General features: G+C 43.7%; 1 protein-coding gene across 6 annotated transcripts in view; it reads left to right on the top strand.

Annotated features, from left to right (window-relative positions):
- Positions 1 to 17735, top strand: part of CPQ (carboxypeptidase Q) — a 2048903-nt gene extending 2031168 nt beyond the window's left edge. For 2 of the 6 annotated variants that reach the window (XM_078686996.1, XM_078686991.1), the window contains one exon: positions 13519 to 14033. In XM_078686996.1, the coding sequence (XP_078543122.1) occupies positions 13519 to 13605 (87 nt within the window). In that variant the 3' untranslated portion in view covers positions 13606 to 14033. Of the gene's footprint in view, positions 1 to 13518 lie in introns of all 6 variants that reach the window. The other 4 variants (XM_078686992.1, XM_078686994.1, XM_078686990.1 and 1 more) reach the window with 3 other exon arrangements.
- Positions 17736 to 19277: the final 1542 nt, after the last annotated feature.

Below are 19277 nucleotides of genomic sequence, written 5' to 3'. Positions count from 1 at the left end.
AAATGCCAAGAAGCCAAGGAATTGGTGATCTAAACAAAATTACATACCTTAAAGTTTGTCTTCCTTAATTTATAGTTCTAATCTATCAATCACTCTTATGTTTAAATTGTATTTGTTTCTTCTGTTACCTCATACATTAGAAGTGTTTCAGAGGTTTCCAGTACATGTATACACCAGAATTACTTTTTAACCATTCACTCTCTTGACCCACTTTACCTATCTAGTGTAATCTCTTTGCACAACCATTGTAGGGTGTATTGTATTTACTTACCTCCCCGATGCTGTGCAGCATGGCCTAGTAATCAAAAGAAGGCGCTCTGGCACATCCGCCTGAATTATTTGCAGGTGCACCCACAAAATGATGTGGGCACTTTTTCATTTTTATTTGCAGATCTGAATTGGATTGTTATATATAAAAAAAAATAAAGTAGCACAAAAGTGTTTTTCCCCTTTTTTTTAGGCATGTGCGGGGGTCTGCAATACAAAAGGCATGGGTACGGGGAAGCAACATGGAGGGTGCTGGTGGGGAAAACAGCAATGCAGGGTGAAGCAACACAAGGGCAGAAGCAACCCTGACAGCGGGGCAGAATCAACACAAGGGCATGGGGGAAGCAACATTGTCAAGTGAGAGGAACATGGAGTGCGTTGGAAGAGATGCACATAGGCCAGAAGAGGAAAGTGGAGCTTTTGAGGGGCAAGCACATGGGCGAGAAAGCAATGCAGGGGAGAGGCACACAACACAGGGGAGAAGCACACGAGTGAGAGAGAGCAACACAAAGTGAGGAAGAGGTGGAAGACCAGTACACAAGGAAGAGGAAGGAAAGCCCAGACATGAGCAAGAATCAAAAGCAAGCAAATTAGAGTGGCAATAAAACCTACCGCTGGTATGCAGTGGGTAGTCACTAAGTCCACTGCAAGCTGACAGAGGTCTTTTCGGAAAGAGACAGTTTGTGCTGTGTGGTTATGGTAGACAAGACTTAAAAACAGACTGGACTATTTTTCCAAATGTCTAACGTACCTTTCTCAAAGTTTAGGTTTCCAAGGCGTAGCATGCCATAATTAATTTTTATTCTTTTGTACACTACTTTGGAAAAACACAATATAAATACAAATAAACTAAATAAAGCAAAACCAGGAACTTATTGTGCATCATTCTATTTATTTATTTTATTTATTTATTTAAACTTATAAGGCGCGTGGCTACCCGCAGTGGGTTTCCCGGCGCCAAGGGATAGACTGAAGAAGAAAGAACTACTAGGCATCTGTAAGTGAAGCTACTAAAGAAGACTGTTCAAGATTACTGCTGAAAGAGCCAAGTTTTTAAGCCCTTACGGAAGCGAAAAAGATCTGTTTCCAGCTTCAACATCACAGGTAAGGCATTCCAGGATTTAGGGCCCAAATGTGAAAAGGAGCGGCCGCCCATCTTCACAAACCTGAATCTAGGAACGATAAAATCTCCTTTTCCTGAGGATCTCAGGCTGCGACTAGGTTTATAAGCATGAATGAGATTCTGTAGATACCTCGGACCAGAGCCCTGTTTTATCTTGAAGATGTAACATAAGGCCTTGAATTTAATTCTATTTGTTATTCTCAGCCAGTGTAGATCACAAAGGGCTTGAGAAGCAGATGTTCTCCGAGGAACATTGCGTAACAGCCGTGCGGCCGCGTTTTGAACAACCTGAAGTTTATTCAAAGTTGCTAAATCGGCACCAAGATAAAGGACGTTCCCGTAGTCCAGGCGAGATATTACCAAGGCCTGGACTACCGTCCTTTGTGTAGAGACAGGAAGTATCCACAAAATTTTTTTACGCCATCTTAAGGTGGCAAAACAGATAGAGGCCACCTTGACGGCCTGTTACCGCATTGTGAGCTTTTCATCAATGAGGAATCCGAGATTGCGAACCTGGGCCACGGGTTGAGGGGTAGGACCCATACTCTCTGGCCAGTGTTGAGCACCCCATAGATCTTTACCCTTGCCCAGGATCACAATCTCGGTCTTATCTCCATTTAACTTGAGGAAATTCTCCTGCATCCACCTTGCCACCTGAGACAGACCCTGCTTAAGAGTCGAGATATTATTGCCTTCCCTGTTAGAGAGGGAGCAAAAGAAACATCATCAAAGAGCGACCACTCGGAAAGTTTAATTGTTGTGGGGAATTGACTGTCTTGAACCGGCACACGGGTAGAAGGATATTAAGAGCTTCTAAATCCGCCAAAAAGGTTTTGCTAGTCATACATTGAGGGTCTTCCAAATGTGAATTCAGATCCCCCAAGATGGTGAAATTAGCGGCCTTCAGGATCAATGGAGCAATGGTTTCAGAGAAGGAGGGTGCCCATCTATTGGAATTCCCTGGAGGGCGGTATATTAATAAGCCGGATAAAGTCATCTGGGCACTGATTGCTAATTTGAATTGAGCAGCCTCACAGCCCTGAAGCGGAAACGCTTCAAATTTACAACTGTAACTGGATTTAAAAATTATGGCAATACCACCTCCCTTGCCAATGTCTCTGTCTCTCTTGACCATGACATAGCCAGGGGGAGTTGCAAAGGCAATGTCTGGTCCAGAGCTCGCGTGGAGCCAAGTTTCTATTAGGAAAATGGCATCCGGTTTTTCATCGACTAAAAAATCGTAAATATGATTTTTATGCTTTGGGAGGGACCTATGGTTTATGCTCCAAAAATGGAGTTTGGAAGTAGTAGAGGAGGGTTTAGTTGCAATCGGTTTACCAAATTTATGCGGGCATTTGCACCTGCTCATCCTGCCCAGAGAGAATCCGCACTTATTACAATTGAAACCCTGAGTAGGAAATGTGCAGGTTGAGCAATACGTGTTTGGCACATGTCTGTGGGAAATCAATTCCCCCGCAGCATATGTGATAGTCGTACTTTGGTAACCAGAAGTGAGGCCATCTAGAGTAGAATTGGTGGTCCCAGGGCCCAGCCTGGCGCAGCCAGGTGCAGATGGGCAGGACTTAGGCTCGACTTCGGCGCGACAGCGGCGTGCCCGCTGCACGCGTCCGCTGCGCGGCGAAGCGGCCATCTCGCTTTGTAGTCCCGTGTACAGCGCAAGAGCGCTGGAACTTGTAGTTCTTTATGAATCAGGCTGCCGTATAACACAAGAGACAAGAGACGTCTCCGGCCACAGTGCCCAAATCGTCTATGGCAGAGCGGAAAGGACAGTGCGAGCAGTAGGAGTGAGTCACAGAAGATTTGTGAATATATAAAACAGTCTAACAGGCGCAAAGGAAAATATAAGTGAAAATAATATTTTTAAAACAGCGAGCAAACTATCACCCGGCTTTCCGCCTCAGGTGAGCAAAATCATTAGCAAAATACGATACAGTCCTCAGGAGCAGCACACTTACTCTGAGTGCCCCCGGTAAGCCAATAGTTCTCGCGAACAAACGCTCACCCCTCGCTTTGTAGTCCCGTGTACAGCGCAAGAGCGCTGGGACTTGTAGTTCTTTATGAATCAGGCTGCCGTGTAACACAAGAGACAAGAGACGTCTCCGGCCACAGTGCCCAAATCGTCTATGGCAGAGCGGAAAGGACAGTGCGAGCAGTAGGAGTGAGTCACAGAAGATCTGTGAATATATAAAACAGTCTAACAGGCGCAAAGGAAAATATAAGTGAAAATAATATTTTTAAAACAGCGAGCAAACTATCACCCGGCTTTCCGCCTCAGGTGAGCAAAATCATTAGCAAAATACGATACAGTCCTCAGGAACAGCACACGTAGTCTGAGTGCCCCCGGTAAGCCAATAGTTCTATCTACACAAAAATAACATTTTCTAATGTATTTACAATATATCCAAATTTTCACACCTTATATATTGAACCTTTGTTTATAATTAGTTAAAAATCTGTAGCAAAGGCTGAAGGCCTGCAAAATATGATGCCTAGTGCACACAAACACCTTCATTTTGCACTGGGTACACTTTTGAACATTTTTACCTTTGTGGCTTCGTCTCTCGTGGCTTCTAAAACGTATGTTGTACTTACATAAGCGGTACAAAAGGGGTACATCACCACCCCCTTTTGTACCGCTTTGTGCTTACATAAGAGCATGTCGATAAAAGAAGATAAGGGCAATCTTCAAAGAGTTACAGTTCAAAAAAGTGTGTGGCTCACGGGTGGAGAAATAAAATAATATTTTAGAAATATACACATGCCTTGAAATTATTCCATCCCCAACAGCTTATTTCGTTTCTACAGACTCATTTGCTTTTAATCCAGATTCACATTGCCATCTCAGAGTAAATCCTGCTCACTATTGTCAGTTTGGATGCTTACATAAACCTTTTGATCGGTGTGAGTGGGCTTTCCTCTGGTTGGTTTCAGTACTAAGTATAACAGGAACTCCACATGGTCAGCGACTGGCTGCCGCCCCTCCCTCCCCCATCCGACCACACCAACCCCAGAAACATGAACATGAGGCCTGGTTATCTTTGGAAGGCGGGGGCTAGTCCCCCGGCCGTATTTATTAAGATATGAAATTAAAAGGTTTTTAATTGCATGGTCAACAATTTATACAAAAATCAGCAGGACATTAGATACAATATCGTCAACAAGTGTGAGAGGCTAACCTTAACAAAACTCTAATACAGGTTGTTTCCTAACCGAATCTAACATCCTCATCTTGATTTTTGTATCCTACATTTCTGGCCATATGGCAAGGTCGCTAACCGGTGTCAGGTCCTACTAGCTGCGCCTCACCTAGAGATATGCGCATGCGCAGCCGGGCCTGGTAATTACCCGGTCCACGCCGTGAACTCCATTTACTCACTTAAGTAGGGCCCTTACTCTGCGTCATCCGGTGACGTCATAAGTATGCGCGCGCGGGGTGGCTACCAGCCTAAGGAAAGCGTGACTCCTCCAACCCGCGCCCCTTTGAAGCACCAATTACCTTGCCCCTGAAGTTCTAGGAGAGGCCAATGGCCTCCTCCCCCTGGGCGGGAACCTCCATTGGATGATGCCCGCCCCCTCAGACCTTAAAATAGCTGCTCACCGGTCATGACCTTACCGCATGCCCCATACCTAATAAATACGACGACCTATGGGAAAAAATTCTAATGGACAACTACTCTGATTAACACATCAAAGCATCACTGTAAGGCTACAAAGGGAAAAAAGGTCCTAAACACAATTGCAAATTATCAAATATTTCAGCACAGTACACTAAAAGGAGAAAAAACTTCCTAAACACAATTGCAAATTATAACATATTTTACCGTTCACTAAAAGGGGAAAATTCCTAAAGAAAGCATCATCCGCATAATATATAACCCGACAATTTTCCATGTGCATAGCCAGGATGGCAACAATCACCTCAAAATTACACCTAACACGACTAATACAGCATCAACCATTTTTGGTCCAGGGATGGTGGGTGGGTTAACAAAGAAGCCCCGAGCGCGGGGCACAACACGCTGTGGGGGAGCGTCCAGGGAACAAGAGGGTCTCCCAGGCGCTCCCCGCCTCTTTATTCACAAGGGGCCGGGTGGGGATGGCAACGCCCCCCGCCCAGCCTCTCCAGCAGCACGCCCCCCCCTGACCCGGACATCCTACCCTGGTATCCGGGTCAGGGAGGTCGCCGGCCAATCGGTGGCGGGTCGCGCCCATGAGGGCCCACCCCACCATCGAGAGGCACTAAGGGGGAGGCGGTCGCCGCGCCGCCATGCGGGCGGGGGGGCCAAGGGCCCCCCCTTTTCACATGGTCAGCGACTGGCTGCCGCCCCCCCCCCCATCCGACCACACCAACCCCAGAAACATGAACATGAGGCCTGGTTATCTTTGGAAGGCGGGGGCTAGTCCCCCGGCCGTATTTATTAAGATATGAAATTAAAAGGTTTTTAATTGCATGGTCAACAATTTATACAAAAATCAACAGGACATTAGATACAATATCGTCAACAAGTTTGAGAGGCTAACCTTAACAAAACTCTAATGCAGGTTGTTTCCTAACCGAATCTAACATCCTCATCTTGATTTTTGTATCCTACATTTCTGGCCATATGGCAAGGTCGCTAACCGGTGTCAGGTCCTACTAGCTGAGCCTCACCTAGAGATGTGCGCATGCGCAGCCGGGCCTGGTAATTACCCAGTCCACGCCGTGAACTCCATTTACTCACTTAAGTAGGGCCCTTACTCTGCGTCATCCGGTGACGTCATAAGTATGCGCGCGCGGGGTGGCTACCAGCCTAAGGAAAGCGTGACTCCTCCAACCCGCGCCCCTTTGAAGCACCAATTACCTTCCCCCTGAAGTTCTAGGAGGGGCCAATGGCCTCCTCCCCCTGGGCGGGAACCTCCATTGGATGATGCCCGCCCCCTCAGACCTTAAAATAGCTGCTCACCGGTCATGACCTTACCGCCACAGGCCAGCATTGTTAACCGACGATCTGGCCTCCCCCTGTCTTGACCTACCCTAGAAAGTTCTCGCTTTAGCAAAACCCTCCAACCAGGCCCAGACATTATCAGACCACAGGATGTTCCCTTCCTCAGTCAAGTGGACCCCCATCCCCCAGGTAGAATTGTGCACCCCAGATACACCCATGTGGGATCGTCTGCAACCGGGGGGCTCGGAATAATTTGTCCAACTGTGTGTTGATCCTCTTTACCGAGTGATTCTACGCCCTGACCGAGTCCCCCCCTCGCCACTGCCACCGAGGGATAAGTTGAGACCATACTACTGTGCAATCCGGGCAAGTCCTGGAGTCCCACCCCGCAGTGGAGATGATCTCATCAATGAGGATTCGCCTCCCAAGAAGCCCCGAGCGCGGGGCACAACACGCTGTGGGGGAGCGTCCACGGAACAAGAGGGTCTCCCGGGCGCTCCCCGCCTCTTTATTCACAAGGGGCCGGGTGGGGATGGCAACGCCCCCCGCCCAGCCTCTCCAGCAGCACGCCCCCCCCTGACCCGGACATCCTACCCTGGTATCCGGGTCAGGGAGGTCGCCGGCCAATCGGTGGCGGGTCGCGCCCATGAGGGCCCGCCCCACCATCGAGAGGCACTAAGGGGGAGGCGGTCGCCGCGCCGCCATGCGGGCGGGGGGGCCAAGGGCCCCCCTTTTCATTATTTCAGACTCCAAGAGCCACTGTTCTTTTTAATCAATTACTGTTGCCGATGTTTGAAATATCATTGGATAATGGGTAAGGAAGCTCCCTTTCCCTTTGATTGATTGTGTTTAATCTCTACCTCTGCCCCCTGATCAAGTTGATTAAATCTTTTGGTATTACAGTAATAAATTATGCAGATGACACGCAACTTATCTTCTCTTTTGAAGGTAAGGGTGCTGTCTCTACAGAGACCTTTCACCGCTGTATGCTAGCCACGGCGGACTGGTTGAGGGAAAATTCCCTCCAGTTTAATGGATCAAAGACAGATGTGCTGCATTGCTCACTAGTTAAAATCCGGCGCCCCCTGCCCATTGACTTCTGGCCTCCCACTACCACGGTTACTGTTGAGCCAGCGGATGCTGTTCGCAATCTGGGAGTTATTTTTGGTCCGCATCTACAATTGGACGCATATGTGAATAAGACCATTGGCACCTGTATGATGCTGCTAAGAATGCTTCGTAAAATTCTCCCCATGCTACCGGTGCTGGCTAGACCTAAGGTAGTGCGTAGTATCATACTCAGTAGATTAGACTATTGTAACGCACTGCTTCTAGGTGCCCTAGTTCTCTGATTACACAATTGCAGCGGATCCAGAATATGGCAGCCAAGTTGGCCCTCTCACGTGCGCGCTCTGCTTAGTCATCTTTGGCACTCAGGGACCTTCATTGGCTGCCTATACATCAGCGGATCTGCTTCAAGGCTGCCTGCATTGTCTTCAGAGCACTTCATGGACTGGGGCCTATTGCCCTTCAGAATAGATTCAACTGGTACTCGGCAGCTAGGCCCTTACGCTCCTCCTCTGCTTTTTTGGTGGCGGTCCCCCGAATTCTGAGGACACGAATGGGTGGTCGCTCCTTTGGTTTCACTGCTGCCAAATTATGGAATACTCTTCCGCCTTCTTTAAGGAAGCTGAACGAGTTGACCCTTTTTGAAAAGGGTCTGAAGTCCCATCTCTTTCCTAGGGCCGTGTAATCCTCCTCTGTATGTGATGCCGTGATTTAAGTCAAAGCGCCAGGATACCCTCTACGCGCTATATAAGTACGCTATACATACATACATACATACATTGATTGCTTTGCTTTTGGAGTCCCTTACATCACTCTTATACCAAACGCCCCCTTTTACTATTGGCTGCTCATGATCATGTGCGGATAATGTTATGTTGTGTTAATGGGCGTATGAAGGGCTCCACAGCTGATCTCTATAGGTTTTGAGAGGAACAGGGGTAGTCTGACTCGCTGTGTTCGGCCGGTCAGGAAGGAGTGGGTCCAGTCCAGTGCCTTGTAGTGGATGCCAGAATTGTGGAGTCTTGTGATTAGGGTGCGGTGGGAGATGATGTCGAAGGCGTCCGAGAGGTCCAGTAGCATGAGGGCTGTGGTTTAGCCATGGTCGAGGAGGGACCAGATGTCGTCGGTGGCGGCGAGGAGTGCAGTCTTGGTTCTGTTGTTGCTACGGAAACCAGAATGGGAGGTGTCCAGGACGTGGTTCTCTTCAATGAACTCAGAGAGTTGGGCGTTGATGGCTTTCTCGATGACCGTGGCAGGGAAGGGGAGGAGGGAGATGGGTCTGTAATTCTTGAGGTCTGTCAGAATGGCGAATGGTTTCTTCAGCAGGTGGTTGATCTCAGAGTGTTTCCTGTCGTCAGGGAAGGTGGCGGTTTTAATGGAGCAGTTGATGGTGCGGCGTAGCTGGATGGCAATGGAGGCGGCTGCTCTATGGAAGATGGGGTAGGGGCAAGGATCCAATTGGGCTCCTGAGTGGATGCTCTTCATGGTCTTGAGTGTGTTGTATGTGGTGAGCAGAGTTCAGTTGAGCACAATCTGTTGGGGTGCAGCATGGTTGTGTGCAGAGGTGGGCGCAGTGGCAGGGCCTTCGGTCTCGAAGCTGTTGCAGATTTGCCTGATCTTGTGATGGAAGAAGGTGCAGAGTTTGTTGCAGAGGTCTTGGAAGGGTGGGACGTCTGTGGTCTCGCTGTTGGGCCTGGCAAACTCCTTGACGATGGTGAAAAGGCCTTTGCTGTTGTGTGCGTTGGCACTTATTCTGTCTTGGAAGGCCGTTTTCTTTGTGGTTTTAAGGAGAAGGTGGTGTGCGTTGATGGTGGATTTGTAGGTTGTGAGGATTTCTGCGGTTTTGTTGTTCCTCCGTCTCCTCTCGAGTCAATCCAAGGTTTCAAGGAGTCTGGTGTGACAAAAGGCTAGTGTCAGGTTATTTTGTGTGTGTTGAGAGCAAGCCCTTTAAAGTGTAAGTACGAAAGAGAACAGCTCCGTCCACAATCATCCAGCCTTCACATTATCCCTTTTGCATCCCTGTCTGAAAGGAATACACAAAGCCAACAGCAGAGTCATTTACAGTTATGTGACCAAAGACAGTGGCAGAAGGCACCAAATGATGAGGACAAGAAAATGTCACTTTCTAAAAGTGGCATTTTCAGAATTGTGACTTAAAATATGAATTTACCATTAGGGATGATTTAAAATTACAATGCATTTTATTCTAAACATGATAAAACTATCTGCTCCCAACTCAAAGTTAGCACTTATTAAATTGAATAAGGTAAGCCAATGGCATCCAATAGGGGGAGATAGGCCTTTGAGTAGTAAAACACAAATGTAGGAGGTTTTCACTACCAGGACATGTAAAACGTAAAACCACATGTCCTAGTTTTTAAATGCAATGCACCCTACCCTATGAGCCTTGAGGGCCTACCTTTGAGGTGACTTTCATGTATTAAAATGAAAGGCTGAGGCCTGAAAAATGTTTATGTTGCCTGGTTTCAAATGCAACTTATAACTGCACTACAGGCTGTGTTCACAGGCCTGAGACATGCTTTAAAGGGCTAAGTTGGGTTGCACTATGAGATGACAACAGGGGGAAGACAGTCACAACATTATTTTTGCGAAACCAATCCACCATGGACAATACAAAATGGTGACACACATTTTGGTGGTTAAATTCAACTCATTTTTCCACCTTTATCAAGACTCAAAATTGATAACCATTAAATAATTATTAATAGTCATTCCAAACATTGACAATATCTGAGGTCTTAACCAAGCTGGCAATACACATAGTTGATGCATAACATTCAGCAGGATTCGAGACTGAAATGGATACAGTGCCAAAGAACCCCTCTGTAAGTACCCCAGTCTGAGGATCAAGGCCAACATGAATCACCACAAACAAGGGACAGTCCCGAAGAGATCCCCAAGATAGCAGCAAAGTATGGCGTCCTGCCCCTTTCAGAAAGAGGGGGTGATTGTTTTGGCTGCCATTCTCAGACTCGGGTACTTACAGGGGCGTTCTTTGGTGCTGTATTGCTTTAAGTCACAAATGATTCCAATTGTTATTCATTGACCATTTGTATAGCCAGCCTGGATGAGATGCTGGATATTGACAATCTTGAAAATTACTATTATTGATAGGTGTCAATTTTTAGTCCTGATGAAGGTGGACAGAGGATTTGAAGTTACCCATCGAAAAGTGTTTTGACGATTTCTTTTGTCCATGGTGACTTGGCTTCACAAAAGTGATGTTGTGACTGTTCACCTCCTGTTCTCATCAGAAGACCAGGACCTTGCTTTTGGGGCCTTTTTTCATTGATGCACTATCTGGTGAGATTTCATCTTTCTGAGGGGGTTCTTCATGTTTATATATCATTTTGAACATTCCTATTTAGTTTACTACTTATTTCGGAACAAGTCAACTTTGCTAGTTTAGAATCCAGTTTGATTGATAGACCATTGCAGCTCCCCTGGGAAATGGCCGAATTGGCATTATCAATTAGACATATTACCTATATGACGACTCTGCTACATCAATAGGCCTCCTTTGGCCTGTTCTGCTGCGTCAAAAATATTTGTGAATTGTCCGATAACAGCCAGTATCTTGTCTTGGCATGCAGACCAGGTTTTAGCAATTTCCTTTTTAGGGTGTTTTCCATATCTGGAGAAAAAAAAAACAGAGTTTTTATTCAATGACCAGAGTAGCTAATACTTGATCTGCCCAGATTTTAATTTGTTTCTAACATGTTTTTCCAGAAGGAGAACGTTAGAAGTAACATAAGGGAGGGTGGTCCAATCAGAGGAGAAAGGGTTTTATAACAAAGGGGCGTAAAATAAGAGCTTGCCAGCTCTATTAAGGATCTATGAAACTCCCAGAGAGGTATTCTCACTAGTAGGTTTTCGAATTCGTCTTCTTAATTTATTTTTTTCTAGGACTGAACTAGCCTAAACCTGTACCAGCCCTCATGTCAGAGTCCATACCGGGAGTACATGCAAGCACATCAGACTCATCATCAGTACCATGAATGGACCAGACTTTTGAAAATGTACTATTCCACATTGGGAAACATCCTTTACGACGCAACTTTTACCACGCAGTGCCTTTATAGCGCAGGTTTTTCAACGCAAGTCATTACCATGAATTGCGCTGGGGGGCGCTCTAGGATAGGTAATAGTTTAATTTACTATCCAACACCTTCCCTACTATCCACGGGGACTGGAGTTGGAATAGTAAATTAAACTATTCACTATCCAGCACCCCCCAACGCAAGTCGTTGTAACGACTTGCGTTGAAAAACCTGCATTGTAAAGGCATGCGTAGTAAAAGCATGCGTTGTAACAACGTACATCTTTTTACATTAGATACACCTTATTGACAGATGCTTTGGACACTGACCGACTCACTCAAACCTCCGACAGAGTCAGAACTCAACTGAGCAGACTTGATAGCTGATAAGAGGGATTGTTGGATTCATGTGCGTTGTTCCCCAAAAGGTGCATTCATGAGTTTCGTTGGGAAAGAATCTACGAAACTATCTTGCGAATTACTCTCACAATGTAATTGGTTTATCCTGCTACCCGCTCCCTTAGCAGGCTGGGTCTGGGCTGATATTTTGTCCTTAACATTTTTCCAATAACCTAAACCATCATGCACATGGGAGCTGCCATAGCTTTTTTGACAAAATGAGTCAAGGAATCATCAGTAAGGGCTCTTTAATTTTTTTTTCACTCTCACCCATGTCTGATTCAGAGTCCAAATTATTAACCTTCTTTTGAGCCTTTTCTTTTTTAAAGTGTTTTCAAAAGGAAATGTATAACACCCAAAAGTAACAATGTTTTTAAATATATAAATGTATCTATGTGGACATTTGTTGATGTATTTTATTTATGTTTCTGTTTCTCTGGCTGCTGCAACAATTAAGGCAAGGAAGGAAAGCATACTAGGAGCCTCCAGGCTTACAATTACATTTGCTGCCTGTTAGGCAATGAAAATGATCCGTGATTGCAATTAGAATGTTCAGGTTTTTGTGTATCTTTCATGAAGACGATGCTGAGGACTATTGAATGTAAACAGTGGAATCATCGTAGACTAATTAGCTTAGAAACTAAGCCTTCCATAATCCGGAGTCACAGCCACAAATCATGAATAGAAATTCACGTATATGACATCATGGTTTTGAAACCAATGGCTTTTGTGCAATAAAACAAGCTAAACACGTAAGTATATACTTTCAGGTAGTCACTGGGAGCAAGGTTGAGGAATTGTGGTTGCCAGGAAAATGATACACTCAGCTGAAAAATTCCTGGTACCAGCCTCAAATTGTTTGCAAAACAGAATTTACATCGCAGTTAAAAACGGTATGGATTGTACAAGGTTTGGCAAGATTTTACATCGGATAATGTGTAGATTTAAAACTCAGGGCCATATTCAGAGTTTGGCTGAAAGAGTACTCCATCACGCACGCAACGGGGCACCCAACAAGCCAAACCCTTAGTCTGCCTGCCTCATTTAGAGATGGGCAGACCTTAAGTATCCCGTTGATGGGATACATTCCCCAATGGCCTGATGGAGTAGGGGTCGGTGGACGAAGCAAATTGCACTATCTACCCTATTTAGGGTGGATGATGTAATGGCATTTCTTCCAGTCCATCACCACAAGGAAAAACCTGGCAGTGAGGTACAGGGAAAAAACCAATAATGACTCCCACATTATGGAACATCACAGAGTGTGGGTGACATTAGTGTTTTTGTTTCTGAAAAACAAACTCACATTGGGGTTTGTTTTTGAAAAGCAAAAAAATTTCAATAGTGTGGTGTACAGCCATCAGAACCAATAATGGCCGTACACCAAACATTTGACAAGAACTAACGTGATGATGGTTCCTTTCAATGCACAGAGATGCAAGGAGGGTCGATGGTCATCTCTAAATTTTGTGAGTGAGTACCATCGAAATGGTAACATCCTCTGCCATACCGATGGACACAACTCCATTCGTCAAACTCTAAATAGGGCCCTAAGTCTTGTAGAGGCTGAACAAGGATCCATACACTGACTGTTATAAAGTTCAATAATACAGTGCAGCCTCAGCCTCACACATGGCCCTTTTTTTTCTTGGCAGGTGCCAGCTTGCTGGATGACTACAGTAAGTACTTCTGGTTCCATCACTCTCAGGGAGACACAATGTCAGTCCAAGATCCCATCATGATGAATCTCTGCGCTGCTGTATGGACTGTCGTCTCCTATGTAATAGCTGATATGGAAGAGATGTTGCCAAGGTAATGAGCATCGAGGAAGAAGACGTTCATCCTTCACACAGACCAAGAATGCTCATATATATCTGCGCGGTAGCTGGGAAGATCCTGGAATCATCCTACTTTCTTTAAAACCAAATCAGTCTATATGTTTCCTGGTATGATCCTTGAGATTGTTAGCCTGGGTATAGTTTGATGTATAAGTAAATCATTGTGTGCCTACTCTTTTCTCTTTATATACCAGGCATTCCTGATTTGTGAAGAAAACAAAAAAAACAATTAGCTTTGGGCCACCTCTATTAATATTCTGTAGTGAAGTGCCTTTTAGTGACTGCAGTTAAGCGAAATGAAGTCTCAAAGGTATTAAATCTGAATAAATATACTTTGGTACCATTTTATATTTTATTCCTTACTTTGCAAGAATATTGTGTGGCATTTTCCAAATTCTTCATGTGCTCTTTTGCTTCCTTACACTGAAAAAATAGCCACTTTTGCCTTTTCCATCCATGAAGTATTTTGTGGTCAGTATTTTTTGCTGATGTCAGTAAGAATTCCTTTGCCATTTTCAACAATTTCATATTGATTCAAACTAGTATAAAGTGCCCGTGCTCAGCTTCAAGCAGGTCTGGTGATCCCCAAGGCTTTTCACTCGAGACTTGAAGAATCACAAGCCCTTGGAGACCACTTGCTCACATAAAGTTCCACACAAGTGAGGGTACATTTTCATTTCTCACTTTCAAATACTGTGCATGTTATAAAAGATTTTAAAAAAGAACTAATGTAATATCCTTTAACCTCTAATCTGTAGTAGCGTGCTACTGACCGCAGAAAGCACTTCAATGCCTCATCAAGGATAGTAACTGCTATATAAATACAATTTGCAATTGTAACTTTTTTGGGTGACACTCCTTGCTAACTCAAAGCAAGATATGTTCATGGTATCCATTTTGACTGTTTTCTGGGGTCATTTGGTCTTATTCTGATGACCTGTTGTATTTTGGGAGAACCTTTAACTTGTGGATGGGGTCAAAGAATAAAGTCCTGATTCTTTATTGGTAATCATCATTGGACCGAGTTCCGGGCTTTCTCATCTAATTCCTTACACCATAAGATTAAGTACACATCTGTACAGTTACAGAGAGCCCAGAATTGGGTCATTCTCCTTCCTCTGCTGCACTCTCCACCTCTGCGGAGAGCACATATAGGCAGACATCCCCTACAACATCTACCCAAGAGTAACACATGTCCAAGTCTGAAGACGTCTAGGCAGGATAGGGACTATATGAAGTCTTATATGAAGAAGAGATGTACCAGAAGTTTAATAAAGATTACCAATAAGTATTTGGGTATTACCATATAGACCCTCTTCCTGGTCCTGCTTGTAAAACTCTGGGGGCCCATTATGGCACAGCAACAGACTTTGATCAAACAGTTGCCAGACACCAACACTGATGCATATGCAAGTTGATATTCAACATACATGATTGACAGATCAAATGTGGCCATTTTGGCAATGCTATTGCTCTTGATAATGCTTATCATGAGACTTGAAGATATGTTGGGTTGATGAAGTCGCAAAACTCCACTCTCTGCACTTGTTCACAGCCCCATAGACCACAAAGCCATATCACACAATAAAACTCGAATCTCTAAAGAAAAATGTAAATCGATGGGAAGCACAAAAAGGTGGGAGAGCGATTTAAACACGCAAGACGTCTTACATCTTAGGCCTAATAGATCTCATTATGAAGACCTTTGTCAAGCACAATCTTTTTCATTTGACCCCTTGTGACTTATACTTATGTTTGTGGATTGGACTAGCCTATTGACACTTGATAGTTTATTCGTGGTCAAGCTGGATCATACCTAAGTGACCTTTTTGTTCAACATACTTTTGTTATTTTAGCATTCGCAATGTTTAAATATATAGGGGCATATGTAGGTAATTTACATTTTGCGATTCTCAAATAGCGATTTTTAAGGAATCGCTATTTGAGAATTTCAAAATGGAATGTAGGTAATAATTCGCAATTTTTGTGCGAATCCCTAAATTTCCTTAATTGCGATTAGCAAATTGCGAATTGCATCCCCTAAGGGCATGTCTCTGCGCCACAAGGCACTTTGAATATTTTAAAAAAATGCATTTTAACAGGAAATTGCAAAATACCATCTACTTGGAGTAGGTGGTATTTTGCGATTCCTTAAGCCAAAATCGCAATTTAAAAGGCACCCCTACATAGCATTTAAGGAATCGCAAAATTGCGATTCCTTAAATGCTTGAGCAAAATAAGGAATCACAATTTTTGCGATTCCTTATTTTGCTATGTGGCACCTAAATACCAAAACGCCGTTTGCCATTTGCAAACGCTGGAATTCTGCGAATTCCGGCGCTTGCGAATTGCAAACGCCTTCCTACATATGCCCCATGCTCTTCAAAAACTATCATTTCCGTTACGAAATGGGGACTAGCTAACTATATCTAAGTGGCTGCTATGTCAAATACACCAAAGTCCTTTGACATCCTATAAGAAGTAGCTTTTAATGAGAACCAAATTGTTAGTAATATACAATATTCTTTTGACGCAATCTTCAACTAAATGAAGCATGAAAGACAAGAACTAAAATACTTTAGGGTGAGGTGAGTGTTAGGGACTTTGTCACAAATGCTGCAATATATATATTAAGGTAAGCACCGTTTTGGAGGTTTTGGGTGTGTTCCTTATACCTGGGACACCTTCCAATGAAAAATTGCTATTGTAATTCGATTTAACGACATGCATACTTACTCTCAGGAGAAGGCTGTTAGACGCAATCCCACAATGGATAACTGATGACGTGACGTCCATGAGGCTTGAAGATGTAGCTGCTACCATAGAAGGTGATGGAAAGTGTTGACTCAGATGCCGCAAGTCCACCACCATCTCAATGGCCTAACACTTTCCTCAAATTAAGTGATCATTTCAATAATTTTAAATAATGTCAATCAATCCCTTCGACCTGCAAATAAATCCCAAATTACTAACGCCCCCCTCTTTGAAATGGATTAAAACAAGCATGGCCAAACACAATAGTTTTGACCTCGGCAAACATGCATATTTTTTGCTTGTCTATGTATGCAATAGGCATTACTCATTTTAAAGTCCTAAAAAATTCAATACCACTATCTAAAGGTGGTGTGCACGTTTGCAAACGAATAAGTAAAAGGTTAAGCCATTGCAAGAATAAATGAAAAAATGAAATAAAAGCCAAAATGAAAGCAAAGATTGGCCCACCAGCCCTGACACTGAAGTGGACTACTTTTAAGAAAAATTTACACATGTGCACAAGCAAAATGCCAAATGAAGAGAGACACGTGCACAAGCAAAACGCCACCAGACAGTGGCTGAGGTGGACTGATCCATTACCCCATGTTGTTTGCTGTAGAGGGAGGAACCAAATCTGAATACCAATTTATCAGATCAATGGATAAAAAGGACTGATTGGAAACCTCTATATGTATGCATTTTTATAAAGACTTTTATGAAACTGTGAGGCTTGCGAGGCCGCTACAGCTGTCTGTAGGCCAGACATGAAAATAAGCCTTAGCAAAGCCATTACATCATACATTGGCTGCCAGCCTTTGACTTTGTTAACAATGGTTTTGTTTTGTCATGGTTTTTGCAAAGCTTCATTTCTGGGGAAGCTTCCAGGCCGTCATCAATCTATAAAAATGTCTAAAAACACACATTGCTATTGCAGTATTGTAGCTATTGTAGCGCACTGAAGGGACCTACTTGTCTGTGATGTGTTATTTGTGAATGAATGGAATACCATCACTAACAGTAAAATTAGGAGTGGCTTAAATGTGATGACTCTTTGCCCAATGCTGTATGCTGTAGTGGGCAGAGGAAAAATGTGAATGACATAATAACAGACCATCGGATGAAGAGGGCTAGCTGCGACCCCCTATTAGTAAATATATTATATAGTTTTAGTGAAATCAAAATGTCTTGGCAAACCCAGACCTAAAAATTAACCGTGTAGAAAAAGTTAAAAAAGAAAAACATAATTAATGTATTTTTTTAATAAAATACAGTGAACATTTTTACATATTAAGCTTGCATTTATTGTGTATAAAGGATTACCAGTTCAATTTATTGAGGTAGAATTTATAACATAGATTATTTTCTACCAGTACGCTCCAAAAATTGAACGGAGGCCACCAGTTCTCAATCCCTTCATAGATCTACTCTCGTTCTTCGACCAGAGATGTGTATGCATAAGCAAGTACACTCCAAGGCCACCAGTGTCTCACCTTATTGTTCTACAGTAACGAACATGAAAAAGGGAGGATTTAGAGTGGGACAGTAATAAGTCTTAAGCCCAAAAAACCTATTCGCTTTTGTAAGAATTCTGCAGTTCAATAATGTGGATAGCGGAACATTGCCTTCCCAACAGTGAAGCTTCAAGCATCTTCGCTATAAGGAACACCATGCGGATGATCACCAAAAAAGGTATTTGCCCATTTACCCAATCTGTTCAGTCTGCCACCATTATATTTTTGTTTAAATCTGTTTATTTACACTTTTGCATTTTTTGTGATAACATTGCTTGTCATATAATAACATGTACAACCTGTTGGCTCCAGTCAGTCAGTTATTAAATATGCAAACAACCAACAGCTGTAGAAAATGGGTCATTGACTATTTATCCATGGGGAATGCACCATCAATGGCCTGTAGCAGTAGCATAGCAACAGTGGCACACAGGCAATCTCACCATAGACCAGTCTCGTCGCAAACATTGCCTGCTTGCTATCACAAAACAGTGTCAGGTATGCAAAAGTACAATCTTAGTGTCAATTTTAACTGCCACCATTGTTAACTGTACTTCTTCAATGAAAGAACACCATGTAACTCATGTCGGTCTCCTGCGGAAAAACATACACATTTTCCAGACATTGTGGAAGAAAACTGAGCAGAGAATACATTGGCTTTTGCCATGTTGCTCTAGAATCCTACAATAGGATTCCGGTGATCTGCATTTTACCAATGCCTGTAAGCCATGTTACTCAGTGTTAACCCTCTTGAGAATATTTACAAAGAAAAGGTTTTCATTGCTTTCCCTAGAGAGTGGGATGCACTTGCTCAATAATGCCTCTTACTATCCTTTTCTAATAGATTCTTTATTAGCTGTCCCTGAATCTTTTGACTTTCTTTCATGTTCTCAGAAGAGCAGCAAGGCAACCTTGATAGTAAGAATATTCCTAATCACATTATCCTAGATTTCTGAGCACAGCTTTGCCTTTCAAATGAGGCATATCAGGACCTATATTTAGGATACCAGAATCAGTGAAGGACCTTGACACCGCAATTTCATTACCTTCGGGAAGCTTTCTGAGAAATCTGTCCAACAGTAATACATAACAGTCGAACATGTTCTGGTACATCTCAAATCAAATGTTTGCATATTTTTTTATGTGGCTTAACGGCTAGAGCGGTCGACCTCTAAACTGGGGAATCAGGTTTGAGTCTCGGCAGGGATGCTTAACACCCTATGATTCTGGCCAAATCTGGGCAAATCTTTTACTGACACATGCATCAAGGAAGGCTTTTGCGATTCCCTAATTACGAACATGAGGAATCGC

The sequence above is a fragment of the Lissotriton helveticus genome, chromosome 4_1 (genome assembly GCF_964261635.1).
Source record: "Lissotriton helveticus chromosome 4_1, aLisHel1.1, whole genome shotgun sequence".
Taxonomy (NCBI): Eukaryota; Metazoa; Chordata; class Amphibia; order Caudata; family Salamandridae; genus Lissotriton; species Lissotriton helveticus.
Note: the sequence above shows the minus strand (reverse complement) of the source record. Positions and strands in the feature narration are given on the sequence as shown.